The sequence below is a fragment of the Lissotriton vulgaris genome, chromosome 1_1, assembly GCF_964263255.1.
Source record: "Lissotriton vulgaris chromosome 1_1, aLisVul1.2, whole genome shotgun sequence".
Lineage (NCBI taxonomy): Eukaryota > Metazoa > Chordata > Amphibia > Caudata > Salamandridae > Lissotriton > Lissotriton vulgaris.
Genome location: NC_141685.1, coordinates 543822131 through 543844440, shown reverse-complemented (window position 1 = coordinate 543844440; position 22310 = coordinate 543822131). Strand labels below are relative to the sequence as shown.

The window sequence follows — 22310 nt, the reverse complement described above, 5'->3', positions numbered from 1 at the left end:
TTATTCACCAATACATGCTATAAGACGTGTTTCGGCGATATATATATATATATATATCACAAAAAAGGGTTATGTGGTTCAACAAGCCACTCTTGTGCGGGCTGAGACCCCTGATGATGTGGCAGCCATGCCCTGATGATGTGGCAGCCATGCAGCAAGTGCCGGTGGTATGACTCACGAAGTAATGACATACAATCACCAGTACGGTTTGCAAATAAACATGCAAGTTCTCCCACAATGTGCTCATGGACCTCACCAAGGGTAGGAAAATGGTATACAATGCTACAATAGAAAACACTACAACAGTGTTGCATTACTTAGGTCTAAATGAACCGATGAGTTCTCAATGCTCAGCCTAATGGACCCATAATACCGTTTTTCTCAAATTCCCAGCCGGTATTTTTCTTAGGTACTCAAGAGTGGTGTTCATTTAGCTTTAGAGAGCACTTAAGAGCTGTACAGATATCATTTGTATTGCAGTTGGAAAATATGAAACATGAGGTCCCGTGCTTATAACAGGGTGGTTCATAACAGGGTGGTTCGTGTGAGTTTTAGGTGGAGTTTACCAGCTTGATTACCTAAACTAGAATTATAGTACAGATGTAGGTTAAATCAGAGATTTAAACACATTTTCAGTTTGCAGACTCTGGATGTCGAGATCATTAAAAAACTTACTTCTGCGTTGATGCTTTTCAACGTAAAAAAAAAAAAATCGCAGAGCTGCAAAAAGATGTTATCGGTACTAAAACAAGAAGCACAGAATTACACAAAAAGTGGAACAACGGTAAAAACCTTTAAATCATATCAACAGCACGGAATGCGATCTTTAGAAAAGCAGGTTTACAGTTCGTATTTCTGAGAACCTGGAAGGAAGGTATTTCACACACTTCAACCTAATTTCAGACGCAATGAAATCAGTTAAACTGCCATTAAGCAAGTATCCTTTTTTGCAATCTCAGTCATACTACGAGAAAAGAGAAGACGACTTTCCCCACAACGGTGATCACCACAAATCTGCACATGCACTACTGGCAGCGGTGCACACTCGTTTTAGTCACATATTCTCTGTAAAAACGGCGGGAGTTCAACAAATGTACATAAATCTTCAAGTTACAGAATGAAAAGTTCGAAGAACTATGTGAGTTAGAAGTACTAACAGGTTAATGTACTAAACAAGAGCCCAAACTAGTATTTGCTTGTTCTGCAAATCACAGGATGATTAAAAAATAGTTTCAATGACACCCTTCAAGGGTTTTTTCTCTCCATGCAAGGTGTCGGTCACTTTTTCTTTAACAAAATGAAAACAGATAAAAAAAAAACGGCAATGGCACAGCTCCGTCTCATTACAGTCCCGCATATTTGACCATAAAAAACACAATTTTATAAATAACGGGTTTGATTCATTTTGCAGCAGCTGTGGTATTTTGGTTTCAGCATCATATATCTATCCTTTTGTATGATGGTCTTATCTGATATAAGGTATTTAACGTTTATTCAAGAACCTAAATCTAGTCAACATTACATACCATGATAATATATTATGCAGCGTAATCACAATTAGCACATTTTTAAATGAAAAGTATAAACAAATTCGATACTCTATAATAATATCGCAAGGCAGTTTACAATTATAAAATTGCAGATTAAAAATAGGTTTGGTGAAGTCACATCCAGTGACTCCCGTTAACTAAAAACTGTTTGCCTCACAAAAGAAATCAAGGTGAGAAGAAATTAATAAAATAATATTGCATAGAAGTGTCCACGTTAATTCATGAGTGTGAAATCTGCCCCAAAACAAATCATGGGTTCTCATGAGGGCAATGTTTTAATATATATCGAATCTTGCTGTAATAGTCTGTATGTAACAAGAATGACATTGCCACTTTGCCCACTCTCAAGGCAACTCACCAAACCATTTATTTGCAGAATTTGTTCAGAAGGCTCGAATTCAGCAGGACTGCCTGTTAGCAGTGCAATTCCTGTGGGTTACATCTCTGCCATTCTGATGTCAGTTACTTTTCGCAACTTACAATGCCAGGAGCAAGGAGCCATGAATAACACTGACCACTGGTGTGGAAAATTAGGGCCCTGAAAGGGAAAAGCCCTGTGCCTAGAAATCCGTTCACAGAGCGAGGAGGATGGGTGGGTCAGTAAGAAATCTGTGGCTAGATAGAGTCTCTACCAGATATGGCGTTACCAAAGGTAAGTAACTTAACCATCTGATAGAGACTTCTTGCAGCAGATTCCTTACCTTAGAATAGATACCCAAGCAATACCCCGCACCTCAAGAGGTGGGTCTGTGAAACAACTGAATATCAAAAAGTCCTGCAGGACCGAACTGGCAAAGTGCCCATCCTGATGGACCGGACTGTCCAGGTAGTAGTATTTTGTGAACGCGTGCAAGGAAGCCTTCGTTGCTGCCTGTCAACCGTCCAAGACCAGAACTCTGCATGCTTATGTAGTGGCTGCAGCCTTGGCTCTGGTGTAATGAGCACGCAAACCCTAAGGGGGTTGCTTCTTGGCCAGTGCATAGCAGATTTTAATGCAGAGTACAATCCATCAGTAGATGGCCCACTTCTATACAGCTTTCCTCTTCTTCGCTCTGACATAACCCATGAAGAATTGGTCATCCACTTGGACCTCTTTTGTGTGGTCAAGGAAGAACAACAACACTCTTTTTTTGGTCCAGTTGGTTAAGCTGCTCTTTGTCTTTAGAGGCATGTGGCAGAGCATAAAAAGTAGGCAGAGTGATGGCCTGGCCTACATGAAAGGGAGTGATGACGACTTTTGGAAGAAAGGAAGCTCTAGTTCATAGAACCAGCTTGTCTGGGTAGATTTTCAGAAATGAAGGCTTGGATGACAAAGCCTGAAGCTCACTGACACGCCGGGCAGCTGTTATCAGCACTAGGAAGGCAGTCTTGATGGTAAGGAGCCTGAGAGGACAGTTGTACAAGGGCTCAAAAGGAGAACATATAAGGAACACGTGGACGAGATCAAGGTCACGCTGAGGAATGATAAAGTGAGAAGGGGGAAACATATGTTGTAAATCTTTCAAAGGTATAGAAGAGGCCTGAGCTCCATTTAAGACGAAAAGCATCTCGGAGTGAGAGCCGCCTTGAAAACTCGAGCACACAGAACTGCTAAGATTGCGCGTTCTTGACGGTGGCAAACAGATCCAACGCAGGCTCTCCCCACTGTTGAAAGAGATTTTGCCTCACCTCCGGATGTAGACGCCATTCGTGATCCACTAAGCATTATCTCCTGAGTTTGTCTGCACTGCCGTTCAAAGACCCCGCCAGGTGTTGAACCACAAGAGAAATGCCATGACATTCCAGCCATATCCAGTGAAGCTCTGCCTATTGAAATCGGTCCACGACCCCACCCCGCCCTACTTGATACAGTACCACATGGGGGCGGTGTTGTCCGTGAACACCTGTACTAGCCCTACCCTTGATGGAGGGTAGAAAGGCTTTTAATGCCAGCTGGATCGGCCGGAGCTTCAGAGGGTTGATGTGAAATCCAGAATCCACCGAAGACCAGAGGCCTCTAATCTCCACAGCTCCCAGATGGCCGCCCCATCCCAGAAGTGATGCATCTGCCTCCACTGATATATCTGGTTGAGGAAGGGAGAGGGGTCTGTCGCTGACCCAATCACAGTTTGTTAACCACCACTGCAGAACTTGTTCAGTACCCTCAGATCTGGTCCTTGTCGGAGAGATCTCTCTGATGCTGCACCCACTGGAACTTCAGATCCCACTGCAGAGCCTGCATATGCCAGCGGGCATGTGTCAATAGCAGCATGCAGGAGACCATTAGGCCTAGCAGCCTCAGAGTAAGTTTCACCAATATTCAGGAAAGAGGCCGAAACACTGGTATCATAGCATGAACATTCTGGACTCGATGTTCGGGAGGATAGGCCTAAAACTCCACCATGTCCAGAACAGTTCAGATGAAAGGGAGCGTCTGAGAGGGAGTCAGCTGCAACTTCGGCACATTGATAGTGAACCACAGCAAATGCAGGAGGTCGGCCGTAGTCTAGAGGTGGGAGATGACAGCCTGAGGTGAGCCCGCCTTAGCCAGCCAGTGAGCCGCCTTAGCCAGATAGGTAAGACTGGCACCCTCATCTCCGCAGATGACCTGCAACCACTGCCATCACCTTGGTGAACACCAATGGGGCGCTGGTAAGGCCCAAAGGGAGCACAGTGAACTGAAAGTGCTTGTGGCCTACTGTGAACCGCAGGGAACGCCTGTATGCAGGCAGGATGGGACGTGGAAATATGCGTCCTGCAATTCCAATGTCACCATCCAGTCTCCGGGGTCCAGGTCAGACAAGATCTGAGCAAGTGTGAGCATTTTGAATTTCTACTTCTTGAGAAAGGAATTGAGAGGGCACAGAACTAATATAGGATGAAGGCCTCCGTCCTTCTTGAGGACCTGAAAGTAGCAGGAATAACAACCAGAACCTACTTTGGCGTTGGCACCCTCTTTATGGCTCCCTTGGCCAAGAGAGCAGTGAATTCCTGGGAGAGCAAACAAAGGTGGTTCTCCTCCATTCTGTGGTAATGAAGTGGCATGTTTGGAGGGGTAGTCTAGAAGAGGAGGGAGTAGCCCCTCCAGACAATCTGCAAAACCTATTGGTCTGATGGGTTCAAGGTGGGGCAATCGGAGCAGACCTTCGTATCGTGGGCACGCTGGAGGCACCAAAGTCATACAAGATGCAGGTCAGTCACCAACATCGGTTGGTGACAGGTGCTGCAGGGTTTGAAGACGGCCTTCTGAGATGACATTCCTTCCACACCAAGAGAAGATTGAAGGAAAAAAAAGTGAAAAATGTTTAGTCAAAAACAGACTAGAAGGTAGCTCTCTCCGGATCTGCGCTGGCTGTCGTGGAAAGAAAATGACTGATGTAAGCACGCTGGGGTAGAGAATATATAGGCACCGTACAAATCACATCCGGTGCCGACAACGCCACATAACGTCGACTGAAGTCACCTACTGGTGAGAAGGGGTACTGCTTATGAAAATGTTGAGGATGCAGTCTGAACCCTGGGGATAATTCTAAGGTAAGGAATCTGTGGCTAGATATTTCTAGCAGATATACGAAGGTTCCACGATCTAAACCTTGGAGAGAACCAACTTAAGTTTTAGTGTGGCTTTCAAAGTGGTGGGAATGGTCATATGGAGGCTTCGTCATTTTCAATTTCTTTTTGTTGTGAACTTCGTAAGGGGAATGGTTTTGAATATTCCAAGGTTTTCAAAAACGAAATATCTGTGGTAAACAGTATTTACTTTTTTGCTCTGTCACACAAATTGAGAGGGTATTTTTCCAGTGCTTTTAAAGAATATGGCTATGTCCTTCCTTCCCTTGTTCATTCCTGTTCCTTCCTTCTTTCCAGTTCCTAATTCCTTTTGCTTTACCTATTTTTTTTTTTTTCAAAACGACAGACGGCCAACACATCAATGAAGACATTACCGTTTGACATAGTGTACCAGATTGCTTTATCTATTTTCTGAATCTGCTCTTACTAACAACGTACAATTTCTTCCCTCACCTCCCTGGCCATCCAACTTACAAGCTCCTTTGAGCAGTTTAACTCCAACCCATGTCACAAATGTGCTTGGATTGGATACGTTTGGTATCTTATTATATTTTATTGCAGCAAATAAAAGACTAACTGTAAATATTTAACACACAATCTTGCTTCTCTATTCTTAAGGAACATGACAATGACTGACTGAGGTTTGTAACTTTAATTGTAGGATGGATCAGTCATATATTTCCAGGTAAACAAGTCAGCGAAAAACTAAGAACTTAGGACCTAGTTATGGAAGAAAGCCATAAATATGTTTCTTCAGTGTTACTGTATTTTTGGAGGACATTACCAACTTTCTTGGACGTCACAAAGAATTCTAAAATAACTCCCAGGAAGCTGCGACTTTCACAGCTTCCCAGGTGTGTACACTTACATAAAAATTTACGTATTTGGAAAAGTAGCAAGTATATGTTTCAAATGTAAGGCATCAATGCATCTGCTGTACGTTTTTGTGTTCAATCAATATATTAGTTTTACACAGTATTGGAAGAAATGAAACCATATATGACTGAACAAGTTCACCACTCACCTCATGCTTTAGCTCCTCTATCTGGTCCTTCAATTCTCTTATGTACTGGTTGGAGTCAGAGTTATTTAGCTGTCCCTGAAATTTCCCTTCTTCTTTCTGTATAGAGGAAAATGCCAGATTAGACAGTCAAAAAGAGTTTTTACAATTTTTTTGATAAAGTATTATTTAGTGTGTGGTTCAAATTCTCGAGTACTGCCATGCAATTACATAAATCTGGTAAAAATGCTACACAATTTGATACAAAGTGTTGTAACTGTACAGCACTCAAAAAAATATGTGCCTTCTTGTGACACCCAATGAAGTGCTCTCTCTCAACAGTTATAACTAACCTTGTGTAGAAACTGTTATCTCAGGCTAAGAACAAAAGCTTAATTTTCAGATCTGAATGTCTAGAACTGCAGTATACAGTAGAACCACTCCGTTCCAAAAACTAACGCACAAGTTACTTACCTTCGTTAACGATATATCATTAAAAAACAGTAGTTAGTGTTAGATTCCTTACCTTAGAATATCCCCAGGCGTCAGACTGGATCCGGAAAATTTTCGTCAGCAATACCCTTGCGCGTCGGTAGGCATTGTCAGCGGCTCCGCGTCCATCATCGTGATCGCCGGGATGACGTCGTCAGAGTACTTAGACGCCGCCCTTGCACGCCGACGTCAGTTCTGTACACAGCTTTCCGCGCCAGGAATGCAGAGCCATGCAAGAAACTGGCACTGGTGCCATGAAACTAGGCCCTCAAAGAGATACCTTAACCCTGATATCAGTTTGCAGAACGGGGAGGATGGGTGGGGCGGTAAGGAATCTAACACTAACTACTGTTTCTTACAGATATATCGTTACCGAAGGTAAGTAACTTTAGCATCTGAAAGAAACAGGTTAGTGTTAGATTCCTTACCTTAGAAAAGATACCCCAGCAATACCAACCCCGGTGGTGGGTCTGCGAACCAAGATCACACCAGAAAGCTCTGGAGAACGGAACGGCGAAAAAGTATCTTTCCGGACTTGGCTGCCCAGGCAGTAGTACCTAGGAAACGTGTGCAGCAAGGCCCACGTAGCTGCCTGACAGATGTCCTGCAAGAGGACTCCCAGACCCAAGGCAGTAGTAGCTGCCGTGGCTCGAGTGGAATGGGTGCGCAGCCCTACAGGACGCTCCTTTTTCACCAAGGAGTAACAAACCTAGATGCACAAAATGACCCACCGAGAGATGGTCCGCTTGTGCACCGCCCCTCCCTTCTCAGCGCCCACGTAACCAACAAAGAGCTGGTCGTCCATCTAGAACTGTCGTGTGCGGTCTAGTTAGAAGGAGAGAGCATGTTTTGGGTCCAGACGGTGGAGCCTCTCTTCCTCTTTCGAGGGATGCGGAAATAAGGTGGGCAAGGAGATGGACTGCCCGATATGTAAGGCTGTAACCACCTTGGGCAGGAAAAAAGGACCAGTCCTCAGAACAACCTTGTCGGGATGGACAGAGAGGAAAGGAGGTTTAGAAGACAGAGCCTGGAGCTCACTCACTCTCCTGGCAGTGATGGCAACCAGGAATGCAGTTTTAAGAGTCAGAAAACGAAGAGGACAGTTATGAAGTGGCTCAAAGGGAGCGCACATCAGATAAGTCAGTACAAGGTTCAAGTTCCACTAAGGCATCACGAAAGGAACAAGAGGGAACGTGTGTGTGATGCCTTTCAAGAATCTATTTACAACAGGGGACTTGAAAAGAGAAGGCTGATCAGGAAGCCTTAAGAAGGCTGAAAGGGCCGAGAGATAGCCTTTGATAGTGCCCAGAGCAGAGCCCGGCTGGGCAAGTGAAAGAAGGAAGAGGAGAACCTCTGAAAGATGGGCAGAAAGTGGATCGACAGCCTTTGCTGTGCACCATGCCACAAATTTGTTCCACCTGCAGGCATATACCGTATTTGTGGAGGGACGCCTGGCTTCCAGAATCACGTCACAGACTTCAGAAGGTAAGTCAAATGGCCTCAACTGCCGCCGCTCAATCTTCACGCATGTAGGTGGAGACATGACAGGTTTGGGTGGAGGACCGTCTCCTACTGCTGTGACTGAAGGTTCTCCTGAAGAGGCAGACAAATCGTGGGATCGACTGACATTCTGAGTAGCTCGGGATACCAGTATCTTCGTGTCCAGTCCGGAGCCACAAGGATGACTTGGGCCCGGTCTCCCCTGATCTTCTTCAGCACTCTGGGTAGAAGTGGTATAGACGGAAGGGCGTACAACAGACAGCAACTCCACTCTCGACAAAAAGCATCTTTGAGCGAGTGCCGCCTTGGAAATTCCAACGCGCAGAACTGATGACATTGCGCGTTCTCTTCGGTGGTGAATAGATCTAACCAATGCTCTCCCCATTGCTGAAAGAGACCTTGCTCCACGTCTGAGTTCAGACGCCATTCATGATCCAGCATGCACCTGCGGCTGAGTTCGTCTGCCCTGGCGTTCAGGGAACCTGCCAGGTGTTGAACTACCACCCTGATGTTCCAGCCATGTCCAGAGGCGCAGAGCCTCCTGACAAAGGGTCCGCGATCCCAACCTGCCCGGTTTGTTGCAGTACCACATGGTGATGGTGTTGTCCGTGAACACCTGCACTACACTTCCCCGGACAGAGGAAAGGAATGCCTTCAGTGCAAGTCGGATCGCCCGCATCTCCAGAAGGTTGATTTGGAGCCGGGACTCTGCCGGAGACCTGAGGCCTCTGATCTCCGCCTCTCCCATGTGGCCCCCCCATCCCAGGAGGGACGCATCCATCACTACTACGTGCTCCGGTTGGGGAAGGGAGAGGGATCTGCTGCCGACCCAATCGCGGTTCGTCAGCCACCACTGCAACTGACTCGCAGTGCCCTCTGAGATCAGGACGTGGTCGGACAGGTTGCCTTGATGCTGTGCCCACTGAAACTTCAGGTTCCACTGCACAGCCCGCACCCGCCACCTGGCGTGATGCACCAGTAGGATGCAGGAGGCCATCAGCCCCAGGAGCCGCAGTGTCAACCTGACCGAAACTCGGGATAAAGGCTGAAAGATCAGAATCAGAGCCTGAATATCCCGAACCCGCTGCTCGGGAGGATAAACCCGAAACTGCGCAGAGTCCAGAACCGCTCCGATTAAAAGGAGCTTCTCAGAGGGGCACAGCTGTGACTTCGGCACGTTGATGGAGAACCCCAGCGAGTGCAGGAGGTCGGCCGTAGTCTGGTGGTGGGAGACGACTGTCTGGGGCGAGCCCGCCTTCAACAACCAGTCGCCGAGATAGGGGAAGACTAAAACCCCTGATCTGCGCAGATGAGCTGTGACCACCGCCATCACTTTCGTGAACACCCGAGGGGCACTGGTGAGGTCGAAGGGGAGCACGGTAAACTGAAAGTGCTCGTGGCCTACCATGAACCGCAGGTAGCACTGGTGGGCCGGCAAGACGGGGATGTGGAAATACGTGTCCTGCAAGTCCAACGCTACTATCCAGTCTCCAGGGTCTAGGGCAGCCAGGACCTGAGCCAAAGTCAGCATCTTGAACTTCTCCTTCCGGAGGAAGCCGGAGACGCTCTGAAGTCCAAGATCGGGCGTAGGCCTCCTTTGCCCTTTTGGGTACCAGAAAGTAGTGGGAGTAGCAACCATGTCCTACTTCTGGCCCAGGAACGAGCTCGATGCCCCCTTGGCCAAAAGGGCCATAACCTTCTCCTGCACTAGTTGCAAGTGATCCCCTGACATGCAGTGGTATGGCTGGAGGGGTCGACTCGAAGAGGAGGGAGTAGCCCCTTTGGACGATTTGCAGCACCCACCTGTCCGACATGATGGAACGCAAGCGGACGAGGTGATGGCGGACCCTGCCCCCCCACTGTCGTTGAATGAGCCTGAAAGCCCAGACCAGGAAGGCTTTGAAGCAGATGCTGCGGGAGTGGATGTGGACTGACCTTGCCTTTGCCCCCAGGGACCGCCACGGCGGTTACCACAACTGCGACCGCGTTGAGGCTGGTTCTGCGGCCTGTGGCTATACAAACGTGTGGGGGCACCCCGTCCTTGGCTATGAAAGGGGCGAAAAGCAGAAGTCTGCTGGCGCTGGCCCAACAGGCCCGAGGACTTGGCCGTGGCCCTGGAGTTCTTGAAACGCTCAAGTGCACTGTATGCTTTGTCGCCAAAAAGGCGACGACCATCAAAGGGCATGTCCATGAGCGTGGCCTGGACATCCCCCGAGAAATTTGCGGACCTCAGCCAGGCGTGGCGACGAATCGCCACTGTCGTGGAAATCGCTCTGCCCAGCGAGTCCTTGGTATCAAGTCCACATCTGAATGAGTAGCATCCCAGCAAGTGCCTGGGCGAGCCGCGCCTTGGCCTCCTCCAGACACTGGTGCAGCACGTCCGCAAACGTATCGCACTAGGAGTGGGTGTAACGGCCCAAAAGGCAAGCTGTGTTGATAGACCGCAACCCCAAACTCAATGAGGAGAACAGTTTCTTTCCAAACTGATCAAACCTTTTCGATTCCCGATCTGGTGGAGCAGTCGGGAATGCGGTCTGGGATATAGAGACCTGGATCACCAGGCTCTCAGGGGTGGGGTGAAGGGACAGAAAGTGGGGGCCGCCCGGAGCCGGACGGTGGCGTCGGGCCACGTTCCGATCCACACGGGGCACTGTGGAGGGCTTGGACCAGGTGCCCATCAGAACGTCCGTGAGGGCTTCATTAAATGGCAGCATGGGCTCCGAAGAGCTTACTGGGGACTGAAGCACCTCGTTGAGGAGATTAGTCCTCACGGCCTCCGCAGGGAGCTCAAGAGCCAAGGCCTTGGCTGCCCTGCGCAACACCACACCATAAGTGGCACCCTCCTCCGTAGCCACGGAGGGAAGATAGATGAATCCAGTGTCGGGGGTTGTGCCCAGACCACTGGTCTCCCCCAACTCATCTGCCCAGTCCTGACTTAACTGGCACTGTTGTGCCAGAGGGTCCTCAGACCCCTCCCAGTCCTCCCCTTCATCCGTGTCCTGATAAACAGGCAAAAATGTCATAGGTGAATTGCTCACCCACCGACTAAGACGGCGCCGGGGCTGAAACTCGGGCCGGGGGCGTCCGAAGACTATGCAGGGAGTGACACCAATGGCTCCGGCAGAGGAGTCGCAAGGTCGACCGGCGTCGACTGGGATCCAGGCCTGGATCCCCCTGGATCCTGCGGCGTTGGGACCCTAGTCGACGACGGCGCCGGGGCCCGCTTAGGCCTGAAGTCGGGTCTGCGGGCCAGAAAGCGCGCCCACAGGCCTTAACGGAGGGAAGTGAGTCCTCATGGCCACGAGGAAGTCACATATTTCTTACAGCGTTGCATGCAGTCCAGGGACCGGAGGGTATGGGACCGGATGCGACGCCCGTGGCTCTGCCGGAGCCGCGCGGGTGGTGTCACCCGAACCCTTAGCTGCGTCGTGCCACCGGTGAGGGGAGTCAGAAGAGCGATGACATCTCTTCTACTTCTTCATCCTCGACTTACCGGAGGATTTCGAGCCCGACGAGTGGTGTTGACTCAACAAGTGTCGATGACTGCGGCTCCGCGACCGGTCCCTTGACTTCCTCCTCGACCAGTACCTCGAGCGGCGCGGAGCAAACTTCCGGATCTCAAGCAGCGTACGGGACAGCTCCCTGCTAGCTTTCGAGGTCAAGGCCAGGCAGTCGGGGCACGACTTGTCGTCGTGGTTGGCCCCGAGGCAGTAGAGACACCGGCGGTGGAGGTCGGTCACCGACATCAGGCGGTGACCGGCGCTGCACGGCTTTAACCCAAGCATCCCTACTAGCACCAGGACTCGATATTGACTCGAAAAGAATAGCCAAAAATAGGCCAAAAAGTTAGTCAAAAAATGACTTGGGTAACTGCTCTTCCCGGATCTACGCTTAGTGGCGTGGAAAAAAGAAGAACCGATGTTAGCGCGCAAGGCGATGTCATCCCGGCGATGGACGCGAGCCGCAGACGCGTACCGACGCGCAAGGGTACTGCTGACGAAAACTTTCTGGATCCAGTCTGAAGCCTGGGGATAGTCTAAGGTAAGGAATCTAACACTAACCTGTTTCTTTCAGATTTTAGGTTCAACTGCTTGCCGCATAAAAATAAAACAAAAAACAAGCACTGGAAAAGCCAATAGGTCTCCCCAACACAAGAGCTATTAGGCATTGTCAATGTGTTGTAGCCATATTGCACAGGAGTGCAACATATAGGCAGCATGGATACAGTCAACACTAGCCGGGTCTCAGCACTTTTTTATGGTGGGCAGAGACAACCAAAAAAAGAAGAAGGAGAGGGCCTGGGGGATGGGGCAAGCAACACTAGGGGAGGGTAAGTGAGGGTCCACTGCAAGCAAGTAAGGAGAGGAATGCTCTATCAAGGTGGAGATATCTGTGCATCATGGTGCTTTTGGAGCAGACGAATAGGATATCAAGCTACTACTCTGATGATCACTAATAAGGATGCCCAACGAAAACAACACTCTTGTTTAAAAAACCGCAGAAGGGTCACTTATATGAGGAGGGTGGGGGTTGTAGAAGAGTGGGGTCTGCAATCCTATGGTCACCCCCGATTTTTGCTTTTTGCTTCACTGGTTTACGACTTTCCCTGGCTGTCGGCCTGCTAATCAGACCCACAGCCTAGCTGTCTCTCTCGAAATTGACAACCATGTACCTTAGGTGCATATCTAATTGGATACGGAGTCACCTTATCAGTCCCTGTACAGTGTACCTTAGGTACCCAGGGCATAGGTGCACCCAGGGCCTACCAGTGTCTGCAGCATGTATTATGCCACCCCTGGCTGGCCATCCAAATCTGACACAACTGGCTGATCAATCAGCTGGGGCAAGGTGGTGTAATCACAATTTGCTTTAGATATAGTATCCCTATATCTAACCCCAAAATGGACACATATCCTCCTATCAGTCACTCCTATGGCAGGCCTTATCAATCCTGAAGGCAGAGTGCTTGGAATTATGTGAGATGGTGCTCTAGCATGAGCTGAGCCTGTCTGCAGCTTTCGGAACCACGTCCTTTAGCTGTTTCCATGATAACGCTAAACCATATACTCTTAAGTGCATTATAATCCTCGCGGTTATTGCTAACTTTGGTATAGCATTATCAAAACATGTCGAGTAAGGTGTCATACGAATTGGAATACTACCCCCTCGCCAATTCTGGCGACGGGGGTAGCATTCCACCCTTCTAGAGGGACACGACATGTATGTAACTGTGAACGCCGGTTAAAGTTAACTCGAGCCTCAGCATCACAAAATGGATGGTGCCACCACAGACACAAGTCTGACCTCCTGCTGCTGGGAGTCCTTCCAGCGAGGGAGGCTTGGACAAAGGGTTTCCTGCCTTGGGAGGTGCTAGCACCACCCCAGACAGGATTTTGTGTATTAGGTAGGACAGGGCTGAAAGGAATGAGCCATTCCTGGGGCACACAAGGTGTCCCTGTGCATACACCGGTCTAAACCAGTTCCTGGGGCTCTCCAGCCCCAGCTCTGGCGCAAGACCGGACAAAGGATAGGGGGTGTAACCACCCCCCTTCCTGGTCCTACCCAGAGGAGGGACCTAGTCGTAGTACAGCCCACTTTAGCCGGATAAAGGTAGGAGCTGCTCCCATTCCAAATTAGATTATCCTGAACAACTTTACAAGAAGAAACTCTGGACTTCGACGTTCTGCTCCACAGAAGACTGAAGAAATCTCCCTTGTGGGCAAGGAGTGTCCACCCTGCACAAGCAAGCACCATCAGCGTCCAGCGGCTACCCTTTGTCGTCTTCCCTCGAGGATCCAGACTTCAGAGCCCGACGAGACCCGGATTCCCAGACCTCTACGACCTCTACCTACATCTGCAGCACAGCTGAGATCCGTGGGTGCGACGAGACATGTGGGACCGGCCATCTTGAAAGAAGCAGCACTTCGCTCCAGCACAACTTCTGAGGTAACCTCGTCCAAGTGCTTTGGGGATTGAGAAGCCCCGACCCCGAGCAGCTCCTGCACCGAAGACCAGCCCTCCAGCATCCACGAGATCTGCGTGGGGCCCTTCTGCCTGTTTGCTGCTCGACGCGTTGTCTGGTCACTTGCCGGCTGGCTAGTGACCTCCTAGACGACGAACCTTGAAATCTTCACTGCTGGTCTGGTTGCTCCAGACTGGCCCTTGCTCCCTTCCAAAAAAGGAGCACCCCGGACCCTCCTGGTCCACTCCAGACGCCGTTTCCACTCACCGCGTGGGTTGCCTTTGCCAAGGCCTGTTGACCCCAACTCCGGAGCAGACACCGCCGACAGCGAGCGCCTGCGTGGGACAGCTCGTGCTTCCATCCTGATAGTCGACGACACCACCTGGTCCACGTGGCTGCAGAGACAAGCGTCCACCCTCACCTGATCCCGACGACGACATCTGGTTCCACTCCTGGTTCCACTCCAGTCACTGGCTAGTGACTTTGAACATTGTCCCCTCTGCTTTCAGGTTCTTCTCTTCACTGATCCACCCTTGGATCACACCGGACATCTTCCTCCTGATCGCCTGCAGCATCTTTTCTTCTAGGCGCCATAGACTTCAACGCCGGAACCCAACACGACTTGGCACCTATGCACCCGCAGCCTGTGGGTGAGGTAACACGAGCATTTCGGTGCTCAAGGGTAGTTTGACTCTCCTAGTGTCCAGTTCCACAATCGCTTTAGTTCTACCTAGTCAGGATTGTCCGTACTCACCTTTTTCTTGAACTGTACTGTCCATAGACACTGTACGCATCTCGCGTGTGAGTTCACACTCTGCACACGCGTTCCGTAGGCCTCCTATTACCTACCTAGAGTTAGTATAGCGTGGTCCCAGCGATCCTACAGCCTCTGGACAAGCTCCATTCCTTTTATCGACTTTCACATTCCACTTACTTAGTATATGGTTTGTCGTGCCACTAGGGCACCATTGTAATTTGTGCAACTTAAACGTATTTTTCCTAAGAGATTGTCATGTGCTTAGCCCTCTGATCTCATAAAGAGTTCAGAGGTGTATGTTAGTTAATAAATATATTGTTTATTTTCATAACAACCTGTGTGGTGTCCTTTCACTTGGTATTCAAGGGGTTATATGTGGTAAAACAGCTGGCTTCTCATGCCAAAAGAGTTTAGCCTAAGACTGCTTTGTCCATGCTACCATTAGGATAGCTGGTCTATAAGGTTGACTTACAACCAATCACCATAAGGGTTGTTTGGACTGATACAAGGTGATCACTAGAACTAGTGAGCATCATATATCAGGCTAACTTCTCACAGGGGTACTCTATCAAATAGGCTGAAACAAGATATTCACCTGGCTTGAATCAGCATGTGATTGCTTACTGGTTTTCAAGGCACTTGGCTTAGAGGTATAACAAATAAAAAGCAAAAGTTGTCTCACATGTTTTTTTATTAAGGTGGACCTATCTTTTGGCCAAAGGCAGTCAACATCCATTGGAAAACATCTGAATATCAAGAGAAATATTTTCAAATTTAGGTATGGTAAAAAAGTAACATTTGCACTAAAATTGTGAAAATCTCAATATTTAGTGAACGCTGCTATAAGTGATAAGAAAAGTACATACAACTGCACTTGCTCTATTTTAAATGTTTCTCAATAGTTAAAAAAAAAGTTCATTTAAATTGCAAGATCTTGGACCTCCTTCTGTCCAATTCTCTTCAGCCACAGTTTATTAGTCCTAATGTCTAGGTCTCCATTTCCACTACACATCTCTCAGCAGCCCTTTCTGTGTTTTGCTACCAGGCTATCTACACCCTGACACTTTCCTTGCCCCAAGCCTCCTTGCAGGTGATTGTTGTATTCTGGTATAGGAGACAGGACTCTCCAGTGCACAGGCTCCCTATGCAAGTGCCCACTGAGCACTCTTTTCCGCTACTCAAGTAAGCTGCTATTAGACTTAATGAAACACTTAGTCTGTGTCTATGGTGTTCATATCTGCCACAGAAGCTCAGTCTCCTTAGCCCCAGTAATAATTCCTCCTTTTTTTTTTATATCTGTACATTTTATATATCTGCCAGTAAATTCAGGAAGAGACAGAAAGTAACAGGATAATTTCCAACATTTAAAAAACTGCAGAAAATTTTCAAAACCAATAGGGAATAAAAAATCTACATTTTGTAGAAAAATCTGGCCTGCAGATTTGGACTGCCCTACTTGTGTTAAGTTGGTGATGATTCACAACGTTTGTGCCGCAAAGAAGCCAGAGAGTCGATGGCTTGCAAAAGGGCGACCCATTCAATAGAATGTGCAAAGGGAAAATATATGCTTTTGCGCCTATGTAACTGGTTGTACTATTAATTACTCTTTAATAGACCTCTGACAATATGCACATTGCTCGGAGAAGTCATCAGCTACACAATTCTTAGGTTAATAATCTGTTTGCTTAAATGATGGAATACATAATATGGGGGGCGCGTGTGGCGGCAGCAGCAATGGAGTTGAACGTTTAGCCTGGAACTCCACAGCTGCTGGCCCGCTGGACCAAGGATCCTGATCCATCTGTCCAGAACCAGTCCCTCCAGTAACTGCCTGGTGGTAGGGGGGCACCGGGGGTGCCACTGGAAGGGCTGCGAAGGGCTGCGTGGCCCATGGTGCATAAAGGGGCCAAATTTGCGGGGCCAGCCATGAATCACGGTGTCCTGCAAACCAGTCCGAGAGAGGATCGGGCAGGGTCCGGTCTCCTGGTGACTGCAGACGCCATCAGAGTGAGCAGAGACCCAGGGGCAGGCGGGCCGGGAATGTCCTTAGGAGACTGCGCTGCAGTGAAAAAGTCAGCACTGTGGTCAGACAGAGACACAATCAAGAGAAGGCGGCTGCCGCCATTTTAAGACATGACCAGCAGCGCCTGTCTGAGACAGCGCTGATAAAGTTACAGCCTGCGCTAAATGGCGGACGCAGTGCTCCATCCCCTCGGGAGGGGTGAGGAGACTTTGGAGCACCTAAGAAGCCCCCTTGCACCTGGATCTGCCTCGGGTGGACAAGGATGTGATGGCCCCTGCGATAAGGGGCCAGGAGCAGAGGCCAGTTTGTAGGGAGCAGTTCCGAGGGAGCTGGAGATGTACCTGGAGGGAGTCAAAGGACACTTTGGAGTGGTGGTCCTGCGACCTGGGGCCAGGATAGCTTAGAGGATACTGGAAGTGGACAGAGAGGCCCCTTGAAAGTGGGTCGTCCCTAGTGAGACGTTGTTGTGGCCAGAGGAGCTGGGTATGCTTGTTGAGGCTGCAGGGCCTGGAGTGAAGCGGCCTTAGAGAGTGGACTTGGGAGTGGGCCCCCAGGACATATCCAGGGTTAGAGGAGCAAACACTTGGTGGGGTGCCTGGCAACTTCGGGGGGACCCGTTTTTTCCTTTCTTGCCCCTCCTTTGGCCTGAAGACTTGGGCCCAGCAGGGAGCAGTACAAAACGGTGCGGCCTACTGGATACTCCAGATTCCTGCTTCGGAGCCATCTGAGGAATGATCGGCGAGTTCAAGTGTGAATGCAGAGGAGGTGGACCTCTTAAGGTTCACCCCAATACAGGGGACAAACTCGCCTGAGAGGGACTGATGATGCTGGTGGTGTTGTGGGGGGTTGATGAGTTGGTTTTTTTTATGTCCTTTGCATGGCATTGAACCAGCAGGACAGTCACTCATCACCTTAATGATCTCACTGGACTTGGTAGTAATCCGTTACAGTTTGAGGGGCGACAGACGCATTGAGCTTCAGGGCGGGTTGTTCTACACCTGCAGCTTGAGGAGGCCTGGGAGGTACAGTTACGTATATCTGTGGCAGCTTTAATTGCACTGGAGAAATGGTAGAGGAGGAGGGGGTGGAGGGAGCAGCGCAGGTCACTCACAGACATAGCGAAGATGGGATCCCAACATGTAGCCGGGAGCACTTCCTTTAGAGTTTTATACTGGAATTTGACTGGGCTCAGAACAAGCTGAACCAGTGGGTCGTGCGCTGGTATTTGGCACGGCAGACGCCAGAATCTGTGGTTAGACAGTGCCTCTACCAGATAAAGTGTTATCAAAAGGTAAGCAGCTTCCTCAGCTAATAGAGACTTCTAGCAGCAGATTCCTTACCTTAGAATAGATATCCAAGCAATACCTCCCAGGAGGTGGGTCTGCAAATGAATTCAGACCAGGAAATATTAGAAAACTTAAAGGGCAAAGTGCCCGTCACAACAGACCTGACTGCCCATGCAGTAGTGCTTGGAAAATATGTGCAGAAACGCCCACATTGCAGCTTGACAGATGTCCCGAACCTGGACTCAGTGAGCTAATGCAGTGGCCGCAGCCTGGTTCAGGTGGAATGAGCACACAATCCTTCAGGGAGTTGATTCTTGGTCAGTGCATAGCATCTTTTAATGCAGCGCACATTCCATCTTGAGGTGGTCTGTTTCTGCACAGCCTTTTCTTTCTTTGACCTAGCAAACTTAATAAAGAGTTGATTGTCCACCCAGAACTCTTTGGTAAGATTGATATAGAATGATAATGCTCCAGGCAGTGGTGTCTCTCTTCCTCTTTGGAAGGGTGAGGTGGAGCAAAGTAGGTCAGCCGTGTGATGGTCTGCCCTGCGTGAAAAGGAGTCTCCTCTTTTAGCTGGAAAAAGGTGCATGTTCTCAGAACTACTTTGTGAAGGGAAAAAGTCATGTGAGGGGGGGTGCACAGTGTGCCTGCAGTTCACAAACCCTCCTGATCAACGCAATGGGCAATAGAAAAGCTGTTTTAATGGTCAGAAGTCGTAAAGGGCAATTGCGCATAAACTTAAAAGGGGAGCACATTAGGAACGTCAAGAATAGGTTCAGGTCGCATTGGAGCATGATGAATGGTTTAGTAGTCATTTTAGACAACAGGTGACATGAACAGGGAGGGCTGATCCAGTAACTGCAAGAACGCCGACATGACAAAAGATACCCTTAAACAGTGCCCAAAGAAAGACCTTGCCAGGCTTAAGGCTAACAAGAGAACAAATAAAGAAATGTAAGACAAAGGTGCAGAAAGGGAATCAACATTTTTGATAGCACACCAGGCCACAAATTCGTGCCAGTGGCAGGCGTTTACTGTCTTGGTTGAGGGATGCCTTGCTGCCAGAATGACATGACAGACTTCTGTAGGGAGGTCAACTGCCACCGCTCAACCTCCATGTATGAAGGCAGACCGTGCGCAGGTTTGGGAGCATGACCCTGTCTGTTGCTGTGAATGTAGATCCTACCAAAGGGGCAACCTGATTGTAGAACCAATGTTCAGGCTTAGGAGTTTGGGATACCATAAACTCCACCCCACTACAGAACCATAAGATTAATTTGGGCCCTGCCGTTCCTGATCCTCTTGAGAACTCTGGCCAGGAGTGGTATTGGCAGAATTGTGCACAGAAGGCCTGGGCTCCACTCGAGATGAAGTGTCTGCAAGCGAGAGTCGCCTTGGAAACTCAAGCACGCGTTAGTGCGGACATTGCACTTTGTTGGCAGTGGCAAATAGATCTTACCAAGGTTCTTCCCAATCGCTTAACTACCTCTGGATCATTTGTGATCTGTTAGGCATGGACGGCTGAGTTTGTCCGCTCTCGCGTTCAGAGACCTGCCTGATGTTCCACCACCATGAATATGTCCTGGAGTTCCAACCATTTCCAGAGACGCAGGGCCTCTTGACACATGGACCACAACCCCACCCAGCCCTGTTTGCTGCGATACCACGTGGTGGTGGTTTTGTCTGCCAACAACTAGATTAACCTTATCTTGATAGAAGGAAGAAAGGATTTCAATGCCAAGTGATTCACTCTCAACTCTCAAAAACTGATGTGGGGCCGAGACTCTGCCGGAAACCTGAGTCCTTTAACTCCACCTCTCCCAGTGGGCTGCCCAAATCCAGGAGTGACGCATCTGTCACTACAGTCTGCTCTGAGTGGGGAAGGGACAGGAGTCTGCCGCTAACACAATTACGGTACACCAGCCACCACTGTAGATATTTTGCCGTTCTCTCTGATATCTGGACCAGGTCAGAGAGATTTCCAAGATGCTTTTATCACTGGGACTACAGTGTAGAGACCGCATATTTCATTCGGCACATGTAACCAGCAGGATGAAGGAGAACATGAGGCCTAGCAGCCTCGGAGTCAGGCTCATCAAAATCGAGGATAGAGGCTGAAACAATAAAATGATAGCCTGAATATCCTGGTCTCAGTATGGTGAACAAATGAGGGGCACTGGCAGAGCGAAAGGGAGTATAGCAAACTGAAAATGCGTGTTTTAACTTTTTTTTCATTTTTTTATTGAAAACGGTAAAAAAGAAGGCAATTACAGAGGTACATCAGTCCTAAAAATGGATACAAGACATTAACTCAGTCTGTTATATGGAGATACATCAACGCATTCACTGGCATGAACATATTCCTGAACATACAGCCATTGGTGCTTGACCCATTACTAGCAGAGCCTAGTACATACAGAGTTTCAGAACATGCAGCTCTATCAGCGGAGTAAGACCACGGGCCAATCAACACCATCAAGCAGGCCAATCTCCCTCAGTTTTACCAGTCTCCTTTCCGACTAAGCAGAGGTGAAACAGACCCCAAAAGCTTTTAGGACGATTCTGGGGCTGCAGTAATTCACTATACAATTCCGACTGCTTATTACAGTAAACCATATCTTCTGACAAGTCTTTGACAGAAGGCACTGGCCCCCAGGCCCATCGCATCGCAACCTTTTGATTTGCAAGCAATAATACCATGCCTATTAATTGGCTTGTATCTTTCTGCAATCGCCTTGTGCAACCCAGCAATGCCAACAGTGGGTCCAGTGGCAACGGAAGACCAGTGATTTTACTCAGCGTATGAAACATTAATTTCCAGTATTTAGAGATCACTGGGTACGACCAGGGGATGTTCAAGAACCCAGCCGGACTAACTCTGCAGCGCTCCAATTCTGCGGTATCTCGGAGGCCATATCGATACAACCTTTCCGGCGTATAATAGATTCTATTGAGAAATTTAAAATGTATGAGATGGTGTCTCCTATTCAAGGAGACATGCTGCGTGACCTCACAGCAATATCGCAAAGTGGCGTCATTGAGAGCCTCCCCAAGTTCATTCTGCCATTCCGACCTAGCCTTTGTGAGAGGATTCCTGTGGTAGTCCTGTGTTATGTTATAAATGATGGAAACTAACTTAATAGGAGAACCCACTCGCAGCAAGAAAGAAAAGGAAGCTAGCTCCGGCCGTTCCAACATGTCCTCCCCAAGTATCTCATGGATAGCATGCCTCACTCTGTGGAAATTAAATTGCACAAACGGTGTGGGAGTGTGTCCTTCAACCTCAACACTCCTGCGAGCTTTACCTTCAGAGAACAGATCCCCAATTTTAGTAATGATAATTGTCGCCAGGGCGTGCACCACTTCCCTTTCTCTGCATACCAGCAACCAGTGGCAGCATTCCACCGGAGTCACAGGGCAGTGTAGAACAGTGCCCGCCTTCTCTTTAATAGATTCTGCCATGCATGAGTTGTAGAATTAATGGAATCTAAAATACCAGCTTGCCTGGATGGTGCATGAAACAACAGTAACAGAAGAGGAGAGGGCACCGCAACAACCCTTTTCATCTGCAAATGTGGGAGGCCAGCCTACTCATGGACTTAGTAGTAAGCATGTGAACTTTGCAACACACAATAGTATAATTCTAAATCCGGGGACTAAGGCCCCCCAGAGAGTAGGGTAGTGTGAGTGTCCCATTTGGCAAATGAGTGTTTCCCGGCCTAAAATAAACTGAAAATGCTTGTTGTTCACCCTGAACCACAGGTAACGCTTGTAGGGAGGATGGGGATGCAGAAGTAGGCATCCTGTGCAAGTCCAGCACTACCAACCAGTCTGCAGGGTCCAGGGCAGATAGAACCTGAGCCAACATGAGCATCTTGAAAATCACCTTCTACATGAAGAAGTTGAGAGCCAGGTCTAAAATAAGGACAAGGCCTCATCTGTCTTGGAGACCACAAGGTAGCATGAATGGTAATCACGACCTAAATCTGATGTTGGCATCCTCTCAATGGCTTTTTTGGCCAAAGGAGTCTGCGCTTCATGACGAAGCAGAGAGAGGTGGTCATCTGTCAGCCGTTTTGGGGATGGTTGCATGGGTGGCAGGGTTTCTAAGAAAGAAATAGCGTAACCTGCTGAATACTTTGACATACCCTCTTATCCGATGTTATGGGCTGCCAGCAGAGAAGGTGATAT

General features: G+C 48.7%; 1 protein-coding gene across 5 annotated transcripts in view; it reads right to left on the bottom strand.

The window, feature by feature from the left end:
• Positions 1-22310, bottom strand: part of EVI5 (ecotropic viral integration site 5) — a 1064947-nt gene that overhangs the window by 147424 nt on the left and 895213 nt on the right. For all 5 annotated transcript variants that reach the window (XM_086953930.1, XM_086953933.1, XM_086953929.1 and 2 more), the window contains one exon: positions 6124-6219. In XM_086953930.1, the coding sequence (XP_086810056.1) occupies positions 6124-6219 (96 nt within the window). The remainder of the gene's footprint in view (positions 1-6123; positions 6220-22310) is intronic.